Below are 12,695 nucleotides of genomic sequence, written 5' to 3' on the forward strand. Positions count from 1 at the left end.
ACAGTGGCGTATCCAGGGGGGCCACGGGGCCATGCCCCCCCCCCTCGTTGGCCTTATTTACTAGATTTTGTTTTAAAGATTTAAATTTATTTGTATGCATGAACGCATACTACAATAATACTCTTATACCAGCATTACATACACTTATAATTTTGTTGGGATTAACCCGTTTTTATTATTGAATTACTATTACTATTTATTATTATGTATATACTCGTATATATATATATATTAACTTAATGACTGACTGAAAATATAAACAAATTATTTGCACTATAAACATTAAATATTTGGTTTATTTTATTTTTTTTGTTTTTGATAGTAGGTAGTATATATGGTAAAATTTTAGACCCCCCTAAAAAAAATCCTGGATACGCCACTGCCTTCAGCTATATAGATTTTTATTCTATATGAAACTATTAGCATATCACATGTACTTATTGTCAGCTTTTTTTATGGGTAAGAAAAATGTCCACTATAAAAAAACCTGTGAGGGAATTAGCATTAAAAAAATGTGTACCCAAGGCAACAAAATCCTAAATACGTCACTGCCTATAGGTATATACCAAATTACTAAAACTATGGATTTGTCTTAAATTGTTTTGTTTTTTATTTTAAATTAATATTGTTTATAATATAATTATTTTATAGAAAATAATTTTTTCTATAAAACATAGACAATTCAATGCAAAATCTTTTATCAATGCTCATCTAAATTCATAAACTGTTAGTTCTCTTCGTAAATACTAATCGTAGTATTAATTAATAATAAATAACCTTACTTACAATATTCATTTGAACTAAACACAATCTTATTCCCAATTTGTATAGAATGTTTATATAAATATATATATTTATTTATTTATTTACATACCTACATTGAGTACATATATATATACGTGGCTGACAGTGACACTAATATTCTAAGAAATGTAAATTCTGCTCCAGTTAAATCACCTTTACGGCACACTGAGGCATAAAGTTCAAAATCAGTTTTTATTTATTTTCGAAATTATATCATTTATACATTTATCAGTAGGTATTTAATGGAATTTTTTTTTAGTTTAATAACAATTATACACTAATGTATGCCTTATCTAAGCGCAAATATTTTATGCTTAAACGTCCAAACAACTAACGTGTACTATGATGTAAGAAAAATCTAATTAATATTTATATAATAATATATTGTCAATATTAAGAAAAAACAAAATTGTTTAAAGCAAATCCAGAAAAAAATGTTGGTTAAGCAAATTAATGAAAATATTTACAAAATTAAGATATCTATTTTTTACAATGTGTTGTAAGCTCAAAATAAAATAGTAACTTTTGTCATTTTATCCCAATTTAGGCCCTATTCGTACAGTTCACCATAATATACCATTAGTTTTACACTAATACAAATCAATTTCTGATAGATTCTGTATCTAATCCTTAGCTAGAGGCTTAGTTTCTACTCAGAATCGAATTGAATTAAAGTTTTAATGTATCCGTTACGATTACCTACTCAATGATAAAGATACACTCAAAATCTTCTACACAAATACACAATAGAACTGTTTGTACCTAGCTCCCCAAATTTTTATATTTATTAATTTTAAATTGATAATACGAGTATATTAATCAAATCCTAGAAATAATTTATTTTGCGTAACTGTAAATTTAATATTAACAATTCCAGAATTTACGATTACAAAACCATCTCAATATATTATATTATAATTTATAATATACCGTAGCTTTGATCTACAATATGCTTACCCAATAAGCAGTATTGAAACAAATTTAACATATAAAATGCGCATTCAAAATATTCTAAATTTCTCAGTAAAATTTAAAGAAATTTTTAATTTAAGTATAAAATAATAAATGTTTAATAGTTAATATTTAATTATATAATATATATTTTAACGCGTTAATAAATATAAAACTATAATATAGCATTATATCTTATAAGTTAATTTACCTACTAAAAAAAAAAAATTATGAATTTAATGTGAAATATATAAAAATGAACTCTTACGCATAATGTATATTTATTATATATAACTATATTAAGTATCTACCAAGATTCTTATTTCAGCATAATCAATATTAGCACAAAACAGATTAAATTTTTTGCGTTATAATATATAATTAATCTGCAGCATATTTTACAAACTAATGACTTCACTTGGGAGTTCTGTGTTCAACATTCAGCTATAATTTATATATATTTATCAATACTTTTTAAATACTGATATTATATCATGTCGTATCTTTATAGGTACACAAACTTAACATAAAGCCACTAGAATAATAATATAATTATAGCGCTGCGTATTGTTTATATTATAAAATAATATAAAATCATTAAACTTCTAAAAGACCATTATTTTAATCACTAAATGATAAAATAAATTAATAAATACTTAAAACATATTTTCAAAAAAAAAAAAACAGTAACTTAAATAATACTCATTTGATATTTTATTAAGATGTATAATAACTGGTATTAACAATAACTAATAATATTAATAATAATAATTAAAATTGAATAAAATATTGGTATGTAGGTACATAATATTATGACTTATACTAAACCAATAACTAAACATTCTGTTATAATTTTTTTTATGAAATATTTACAATTTATTAAAATATAGGATGATATTGTTTTTACAATAAAATCAACAAACAGTTAACACCTACAGCAGTCATTTTTAGTTTAGTAATATTTATGTAATGACAGGTTAAATTAAAAATACAATGCATAGGACGGATCAACAATTTTAAAAAAAAGGAAAGTTTTTTTAATTAAAAGTAATGTTATTTGCTACCTCATTTTTGAAGTAAAAGATAATAATGTAATAAATATCATATATTCAACTATAATAATAATTAATAATTATACAAACTCAGTGTTTTAGTTGGTTCTTAACTGGTAGTCTCCATTTTGGGTAATATATCGTACCCAAGGTAATGCTTGATAACCACTCTTCTCAATAATTTTCAAGTACCTGACTTGAATGCCTGATGTTGTGAAATATGGTATTTCAAACCTCACCTGTATAGGAGGCCTACCTTCAGTTTCTTCATTTTCAACACTTGGTAGACCAAAATGTGCTCTCATTAAATATTCTCTACCACCTGGGAAAGACTTTATCGACCATACTAATGAATTTTGCTCTGGCATATACTTGACTGAACCTACAGTAGTTTTGAATTTAGGAGAATCAGCATCCATGGGGACTTGGATAACTACTTCTACATTATTGGCAGTAGATCGACGCTTAAACTGTGATTTTGCCTTAACTATGTATTCAACCCGACTATGAGCATGTCTTTCAATAACACTTTCAATCCAAATCAAAGGCTTGATGTGTGTACTTAACCTGTAAGAAAATTAAAGTATTATTATCTAATGGTTTCCCTAATAAATTAAACTACAAAAAATTACCTGTATGTCATCAAATCAAATTCTCCATCTGGAGGAATAAACGATATAGTTCTATCGTTTTCAAATCGTGATAGACGAACACATTGATGGAATTTAACATCTTCAAGTTCTACAGATTTTGATTTGCCACGTCCAGTGCTTTCAAATAATACCTTGTCATTAAGCCCTAAACGTAGTTCTGGCATTCCAGACAAGTAAACTCTCATTTTGATTGAACCTACTATTTCACTTCTAAGTACATTTCCATTAGCACTAGCTAACAAATTTACTGATTCGATAACATCTAAAAATACTTCGTTTTTTCTATACTTGAGCCCTTCTGAGCGCCAAGACACAGCATTAGTTACCGCCATAGGGATTCTAGGTTGTATTTCTAATTTGTGACCATCTTGGGTAATGTACTCTTGTAGGATTTTGCTGTCGGTAGTTTGTGGATACCCAAAGTCAAGCAGTTCATCCAAAAGTTCATATATAACTACAAAGTTGTCACGTATACTCTCTTCTTCAATTTCTTTAAAATATTCATTCATGATTCGCACAACCTTATGTAGAAACACAAAAACCAGCATGATGTTAGCATTCTTCTTGGTCGTGGACACAACATAAAGATTGTTGCATTTTATGTATGTGAACGTACACTCCTCGGTCTGTAACAGGGGAGTCAATGATCCCTCCTCTTCTTTTTCCATCAGCAGTGGCATGAACTTTTCAATAACATTGGGCGCAATATCACCCCGATAATTTCGGGATATCAACACCTTGCCCTTGACGTCTAATATATAAATAGCAGACGCAGACATTTTCGTGTAACGATTACTTATTTAATGCTCTCCGTCGAATCACTTCATTAGACTCACGGTCCCCGTATAGAACGCAGTTTCCACGGCACACTACAACACCTTGACTGGACTAAAAAGACGTTGGTCGTTAACTTTAGAATTGTACGATGGACACTTTTGTCAGCCACAACTAACACCCAATTATAAATGTTAAATAATAAAATTTTAATTAATTTATATTATTAAAATGTATTTTTTAAGTATAATAAAAATAATTATATTATCTTGGACTGTACCTATTATTTCATCAAACCACTCAAACCAATCACCAGTTTACCACCATCGACCAACGTTGACGTGATAACCATTTGATAAGCGTGGAACCAAACCAAATGAAACGTCAGTATGGTCAGACAACCAGCGAGTTGGACGCGTGGCCATTGTAATTTTCTATATGGCCACACCGGATCGGTACTCGAATACTCGATATCAAACTGTTATCATCGATTTATACGGAGATTTTTACATTTTCATTATGTAGTATATCATGATAAAATATTAGTATAGTATTATACTATTATAGTGTATTGTATACTGTATTAGTGTTTTACTATAATTGCTAGTTAGTAATAACTAATAGTCTATTATAAATTGCCATTGTCTTCAGTATTATTTTACTGTGTCCATTAACGGATCGTCTGAATTTCCATTCGACGGATTTTAAACATTTCTTCTTTGCTTACAGTGAAATTAATCTTCACGCTAATCCTACGAAAATGGCTGTACGTAGAGCTAGTCACTCTGGGACATGGTACAACGAGTCTGGTATGTGATTTTTTTGTCAATGTTTGGGATCGGAATAAAATGTTACGATTAATTTTTCAGCAAAAGAACTCAGCAATCAATTAGAAAACTGGTTAGGTGCTGCTGAACTCACTCATGGGCCTGCTAGAGCCATAATAGCTCCGTACGTATTTTCTGAATAATACATTCAACAAATAAGTCATATTCATCAATATTCAATATCGTCAATTAATCTAATGAATTTCTATTTTACAGACATGCCGGATATCAATATTGTGGTGCTTGTGCAGCATTTGCTTATCGCCAAATAAGTCCATTTGTCGTGTAAGTTACAATGATAACAAAACTTTTCATAAGTAACTCTAGTTATTTTTAGGCAACGTATTTTTATACTTGGACCCTCGCATAATGTTCGTCTATCCGGTTGTGCTTTGTCAAGCGCTGTTAAGTATAGAACACCGTTTTATGATTTACAAATTGATAATGAAGGTAAGAATTTATATTTCTGAAGTAAGACAATATCATTGTTTTAAAATTATATTTAGTATACGAAGAGCTCGAGTCAACTGGACATTTTGAACGAATGAGTATGAAAGTAGATGAAGACGAACATAGTATTGAAATGCAATTGCCTTATATTGCCAAAGTGATGCAAGAGTAATAACCATAAAAAAATTTACATACTTAATAACAATAATTTATGTACATCTTTTATTATATTTTAGCTACAAAGATAAATTCACTATTGTGCCAGTAATGGTTGGCTCGTTAAGTACTGAAAAAGAATCTCTCTATGGACATATATTTTCTCAATATTTAGCAGATCCGAAAAATCTTTTTATTATATCTTCAGATTTTTGTCATTGGGGACAAAGATTTCGTTATACATTTTATGAAAAATCTTGGGGTGAAATTCATCAATCAATTAAAACTCTAGATCATAAGGTTAGTTTTTTAAGTTTAATTATCTGTAGGTTATAACTAAATTGGCTTAATTTTTTTTATACAATAGAAATCAAATCAAATTAATATTTACAATCATTATAACAATTATAATATTATGACAGTTTAATAATTATGTACATCATTATCTTTTTTTCAAGGGCATGGATACTATAGAAACTTTAAAACCAGCTGCTTTTGTTGAATACTTGAAAACTTTCTCTAATACTATATGTGGTAGACATCCGATCAGTGTTCTATTACAGGTAAACTTAAAATAATCAATAATATTTATTAATTTTAATTATTTCTTGTAAAATATTGTAATCTTTAGGCGGCAAATCATTTACGGACTCAAAAATTATCACTCAAGTTTCTAAAATATGCTCAGTCTAGCAAATGTTACAATCTGGGTGATTCATCAGTTAGCTATGCATCTGCATCCCTTATAATTGAATAGTAATATAGTACTTCATAGTGAAATTTTTAATTCACATTTTTCTAAGTATAAGTTAACAGTGTTAACACTAAATTTAAAAACTATATACTTAATTACATAAAATTGTAAACCATAATGATAATCAAGTTTTTATAAACATTGTTTATATTATTAAATAAATATTAAAATGTAAGTTTTTTTTTTTTTTAAATGCATTATTTTTATATAAATATATTTTGTAAAATTGATATATATATATATATACATATAAAAAAAAATACTTCATGACTGATCATAAAAAAATAATTCAAAATATAATTACTTTTGTTAAATAAAAATGCATTTTAGTTAGATTCAATCCCTTGTTCAGTAACTCTAAAAGGAACTCTTGTTGAAGCCGTATGTGGACTGAACATCACTTCTATATATCTAGAAGACTGTGTTTTGGACATCATAAGTCTAGTAGTTACTAAATTCGCCCACGAAAGTCCCAAAGATGGGACTAATTTCTTTCCACTGTTATCTGACATAGATGAAGTTACCTGTATATGAAAACATGAAAATGAAATTAATGGTATGTTAAATTTGTATAATATTTCATTCATATTTATATTACCTGATTAACACATATGATCCACAATCCATGTTCAACAGATAGCTTATGTAGAAAAAACGCCACATCTCTGAGATCTCTAGATCTACGAGGTAATTCATTTAATGCATATTCTCCACGAAACACAGCTGTTATACTATCAATAATAATGAGTTTTATAGATCTATGTAACAATGCTTTTGGAAGCATTTCATGGATACATTTTTTTAAATCTTCCTAAAATTCATAAGAATAGTTGGACAAAAATCTTCTAATCAAAACAAAATAATTTACCACAGTTGCTATGTGACTAATTAAAATATTGTCTCCATAATCTATTTGACATAATTCATTCATATCAGTTTTATTATCACATTTATACTTAAAACGAACATTAGAAATCATCTGTTGTATTCGACTAGAAGGAAATCGGTCTTCAGTACAAATGTATGCAGCTCCTTAATTTAAATAAAAAGTCAAATTTAGAACCTTTTTTTTAAATTTATTTATTATTTTAACGATTATTACCAACCAGACTTTGCTCCTTTGAGTGATAATGGTAATTGAACAGTAAGTGCTATCTGCAAACAAAATTGTGTTTTCCCACAGCCACTTTCACCGGAGATCTCTGTAATGCCACATTTGAATAGTCCTCCCCCCAAAAGTTCATCAATCTGTTTACAGCCTGTAGTAAGAACTTGATTATTTGACTCTTGATGACATCTATAATATTAATGAATTAAAAAATCAGTATTTATGCACATGTTGTAATGCTTTGTTTATAATTAATATTACTTGACATTTGATACACTTATATTAGCTGCTGCAATAAACACACGGCGAGTGGCTTCTACAGTCAAATTAACTTTTTTTCTAAATTCTGTTTCAGTATACTTTAAAATATTTGTGGATAATAGAAAACCTCCTAAACAATACAAAACAATTATACTATAAACAATTAGGTATACTCGCAAATATTATTTTTGAAATATACCCTTGAAATTATAATGTTATTTTTATGTCAATATTTTTACAATTAATCAATTTAATTATTCATTTATGTTAATAATTTATGCGTGACGTTGTGACATGAAAGTGTTGTTATAACTATTGTTAAAATACAATATAATACACTATCAGTTTTAATGGACATATTTCTCTTGTTGCATTGAACTATTATGTATTTTTATTTATTATTATAGTCAGTAAGAAAAAAAAAAGTTTGTATAATAGTATTATTCTTATAGCACTATGGTTTTGTATATTATAATAACAATATTATATATTTATAGAATTTTTTTCTTTAAATGTTATTAAAAATATTGTATAAATTTTATTTGTCGCATTATATTAAAAAAAGAGCAAAATAAAACTTAGGTTTCTTAAAATATTAATATAACAATAATCCATGGATATTATTAATTGTTAACCCCGACGTGGTATACAAAAATTATTTTAACACTTATTAATTTATAAATCTTATCTTCCATTTATTATTTAAAATTATTATTATGATACTACATTAAGTAAAACATACTATAAAAATCTGTAAATACTGAATATACTAAAATGTACCTATTATAATTAGATTTTAACACCTTTATATTTATGAATATTTTTTGTATTAAAAAGTGATTTGCAAATATTTAGGTATCTACAATTCAATCATTATTTAAATGACAAGAAGCAATTAAATTTTAAATTCATATAAGTTAATAAATTGCCAAAAAAAAAAAAATTGAAACTTTAGAACTCAATTGTAGTAATATAATATAATTGATAAGTCTATGACCTATGTTGATAACTAGTGATGAACATAATCGAGATATTTCGATTGTTTTTCATAATTCTACTTAAAATAAGGGTTCAACATGCAGTGATTGAAAACTGGTAGAGTTTTCACAACCAATATAATTTCTTAACAGTCAGGATTGGTACCACCATTCACAATTTGATAATATATGGATTTGGCAAAGTACAATACCTTTGTTTATAAACAAACTGGTATACTCTTATTCTGAATAAAGTTGAAACGAAATTCACTCATACAATTATATAATTTAAGATTAGGTAATAATTAATAAACTAATTACCAATAAAATGTTTATCTAACACAATTTAGACATTAGTTTAAAAAATATATAAGCATAAATAAAATAAAGTATTGCATAGACAATCAAATCTAGTATATTTTATATAGCCCTCTAATATTCTAGGGAGCTTATAAATTATGACAATGATCGGTCATCGTTTACAAAAATATTATAATTTTACCTTTGATCAACGCGGCTTGTGTATATGGGTCAAAAACATTCAGATCTAGATCATTGTCTACTGATGACGAATTCATTTCACCAACAGTAGTGACAGTGTGAATTCCTGGAAGTCATAATCCGTTCGTAGAAAATACTGTTAAAACAATTATGATTTATTAAGTAAGTTCAGTACGTCATGTACTAACAACTAAGAAGACAAGGATATAATGGTTGAAAATAAATACATAATTTATATAGGTGCTAAAATTACTGTTCGTTTATACAAAAAAATAGGAGAAATTCGATCTTCAAGAAACTTATTTTACATCTGTACCACAAAATAAAATATTAATATTTTTTTCATCTAACCGTGGCTTTAACACTATAAAAGTAGTTTTAAAATTTAATGTTTCACCCTTAGTACCCGGCAGCCACAATCATTGATAAGAGATGCAAGTGTAATAAGCACGGACAAGTGATAAGACGACAGATAATGACAAGGTTTACGACATGAATTAAGATATTTATTATTTATATATTAATGTGACATCAATCTTAAAATAAGCTCTATGAATGTCCTAGGTATCTAATATCCATTTTTATAAGATATGGAGTATGGACATCCTCATGATAGGTACCTACCTAGAATCGATTACTAATTTAGTTATATCTAATATCAATAATGGACCGTGGACACTGGACAGTGTCAAATTCATATCCATTCAGAATAGAATTCTTCTTTTGGTGGTGAAGGGGAATAAGCATTTATAAGTAAAAAAAACCAATTTTAAATTTCTAAATAATCATAATCCAAGGCAGTTTTCGGAAGTGTAGTAAAGCGTAATAGACACGCTCGCACAACGTACCTACCTATATGGATTCATATATGTTGCGCGGGCGATCTGGATTACTATCCTCTTATATGTAGTGACGTATTTGTGGGGGGATGGGGGGTCCCGGGTCTCGACCCCCCCCCCAGAAAAATAAAAAAGTCATGAATAACTTGGGATTAACTTTGGGTTATTTTTGTCGGTTTAGCGATGTTATCAATAAATAAAAACTACTCAATAAAACCGGAAGAAGTTATTGAAGAACTATAGAGAAAAAAAAGACGTTTACCTTTTTTATTATAAAAAAAACTATAAATTTATATTAATAAATCATAATAGTACTATAGTAGTGAAATACCTCTACATAATATAATAGGTATAAATAATATAATTATTACATCATAACTTGTATGTGTTTTTTTATATTATAAACTTATAGGTACTTAATATTTATACCTCCCCCCCCCCACAAAACATTTGAAAATACGCCACTGCTTTTATGTATATATGTATATACACGATTATATATATAAGGATATTATATACATATATTATGTAGGTACCTATATCAAATTGACTTACCCTTGTTTGGTTGTCAGGCATTCGGTAAACGCTGCAAGAATGATGTACAAGTTTAATGTTAATTATAAACATAAAAGATATACTATTAATGTTGAAGTAACATTTTTATTATTTAAGACACACAAAATTGATTAGATGACGTATACAATTTACACTTAACGTATGATCACGACCAAAGACATACACGAAGAAAGTGACAGTGACATTAAGTCCGAGTCACTGATGGTCGAAGGGTCTCGATTTAGCCAGTAGGGTTAATTCTTTTATATGAAGATAAGAACATCATAACAATATCTGATCACATATGTCCATGATCATAATATAAACATCTGTATGACCGTATTTATTAACAGTGTGGTGTATATATAAAGTATTATGATAATGCCACTCTTTTTGCATAACTTGGTTATGAATAACTATCATTATAGAAGTTTGAACCCTTAGCCATTCCCACCACTATTTCTTAAGTTATGATGAGTAATTTTAAAATATTATTACCTTATCTAATATCTATTAATTATTATAAGTTGCTTATTTAGTTAATCAAATAAAAATTGTGTTTTTTTTTTTATCATTATTCATTTAAAATAAAAAACTATCTTACGTATTTTTAGGATTTTAACTGCATAACATATTGCATATTTTGATACTTTTTACTTACTTTTTAGTGTACAAAAATGTATGCTCTATATATAAGTCTATACCCTAGATAAAAAAGATCTATGGACTATGAATAGGACTATTTAGTAATTACCACGATAAAAACAAAATTTGTACATCTGAATATCTGATAAAACAACATCAACTTCACTGAATATCAAAACTCTCATCAATTGTTTAATCATTGATAAAAAAAAAAATATCTGAATTATCTAATTTTAATATATTATACATTTATATATAATATTGTTGCATCTAAACAAATAAATAGAATAAAATACAATACAACAATAAGTACCTAATAAGTAATAAATAATAACTATTTTAACTTAAGAACACCGGGTTATGCCGGTCATGGTATACATTTAATGAAACATTGTAGCAAGATTCTAAAATTGTACCATACTAGTATACTATTACTAACATAGTACCATACAATTGTTAGCAATTGATTTCAAATAAGATAGTTTGTTAAATTGAATCATTACCAGTAGTCTACCAAAAGTGTTATCCTAGGTTAGGATCTATGGCCTTTATCTGATTAACTGATCCTACTAAAGGAAGTGGCGGTTCGGAGCGGTTACTTTTCGATTTTTTATAAGGTTTATGGGTGGATAGATGTTCAATTGTAATAGTGAAAACTATAAATAAATAATAAACATTAATTGGTAAGTACATGCTTGTAAATAATTGTAATAATTAGAAACGTTTATCAATATTGTTCTAACTTCTAGTCGTTGTGGATAGATTAAGTTCAATTCATCACTGATACAAGTTATTTAGTTATTATATTAATATTTTTTGCATAATACCATAGAAATTAATTATTATTGTTATTCTAATGAATAACGTCGTCGATAACGATAATTTTCGAACGGAAACAAAAAACATGTCTGAGAAACTGAAAACAAAAGTAGTTGCAAATCGCAATTCGTATATTTTAATTCTATGTTAACAAAGTATGAGTTACGTACTCTTAGACAGTAACTTGTAAACACAAGCCACGAATTATGATCATAAATATAAAAAAATTAAGCTAGTGATTTAATAAATTGTACATATTTTGCGCCCAAACTTCAGTGACTTACTCCTTTAGATGATTACAGATTAATAAATGTAATAATTTAATAATTTCACTTATACCCATGTCAAATAATAGGCATTCTGTGCGGTTGGCAGTTGAGTCATAGAACATTAGACTAAATTGATTAAGAACCGTTATGCACTAATAAATAATAGGTAATTCAGGTAATTGTGCTCAGCTAGACTGTGAATCGTGGCCATCATCTATTACAAAAAAATAAAAACCGTAGGTAATCGTTATTTTATTTTGTTAGCAGTTATCATTCCGTTGGAGTAAAGTGCCGATAACA

General features: G+C 27.4%; 3 protein-coding genes across 4 annotated transcripts; 1 reads left to right on the forward strand and 2 right to left on the reverse strand.

Moving 5' to 3' along the window:
* Positions 1-2,596: 2,596 nt before the first annotated feature.
* LOC112601690 (AP-1 complex subunit mu-1) lies at positions 2,597-4,504 on the reverse strand. Its single transcript, XM_025349423.1, has 2 exons — positions 3,440-4,504; positions 2,597-3,374 (listed from the first exon to the last, which is right to left on the reverse strand). The coding sequence occupies exons 1-2, from the start codon at positions 4,237-4,239 to the stop codon at positions 2,906-2,908; spliced, it is 1,269 nt and encodes a 422-aa protein (XP_025205208.1). The 5' UTR covers positions 4,240-4,504; the 3' UTR covers positions 2,597-2,905.
* A 490-nt stretch (positions 4,505-4,994) lies between these two features.
* On the forward strand, positions 4,995-6,548 carry LOC112601691 (protein MEMO1). The gene is made up of 8 exons (XM_025349424.1): positions 4,995-5,043; positions 5,104-5,185; positions 5,278-5,346; positions 5,399-5,511; positions 5,568-5,679; positions 5,748-5,967; positions 6,126-6,230; positions 6,299-6,548. Exons 1-8 carry the CDS (start codon positions 4,995-4,997, stop codon positions 6,422-6,424), a joined length of 876 nt encoding a protein of 291 aa, XP_025205209.1. The 3' UTR covers positions 6,425-6,548.
* Positions 6,549-6,684: 136 nt separating this feature from the next.
* Positions 6,685-10,881, reverse strand: LOC112601692 (DNA repair protein XRCC3-like). 2 transcript variants are annotated; one of them, XM_025349425.1, is made up of 7 exons: positions 10,663-10,881; positions 9,270-9,404; positions 7,791-7,920; positions 7,528-7,718; positions 7,290-7,453; positions 7,020-7,232; positions 6,685-6,945 (listed from the first exon to the last, which is right to left on the reverse strand). In XM_025349425.1, the coding sequence occupies exons 2-7, from the start codon at positions 9,343-9,345 to the stop codon at positions 6,748-6,750; spliced, it is 972 nt and encodes a 323-aa protein (XP_025205210.1). In that variant the 5' UTR covers positions 9,346-9,404; positions 10,663-10,881; the 3' UTR covers positions 6,685-6,747. The 2 variants fall into 2 exon arrangements, with proteins under 2 accessions (XP_025205210.1, XP_025205211.1); XM_025349426.1 differs by lacking the exon at positions 10,663-10,881 and adding an exon at positions 9,496-9,610.
* Positions 10,882-12,695: the final 1,814 nt, after the last annotated feature.

This window comes from Melanaphis sacchari, unplaced genomic scaffold (genome assembly GCF_002803265.2).
Source record: "Melanaphis sacchari strain LSU unplaced genomic scaffold, SCAv2.0 Contig7_pilon_pilon, whole genome shotgun sequence".
NCBI classification, from domain to species: Eukaryota; Metazoa; Arthropoda; class Insecta; order Hemiptera; family Aphididae; genus Melanaphis; species Melanaphis sacchari.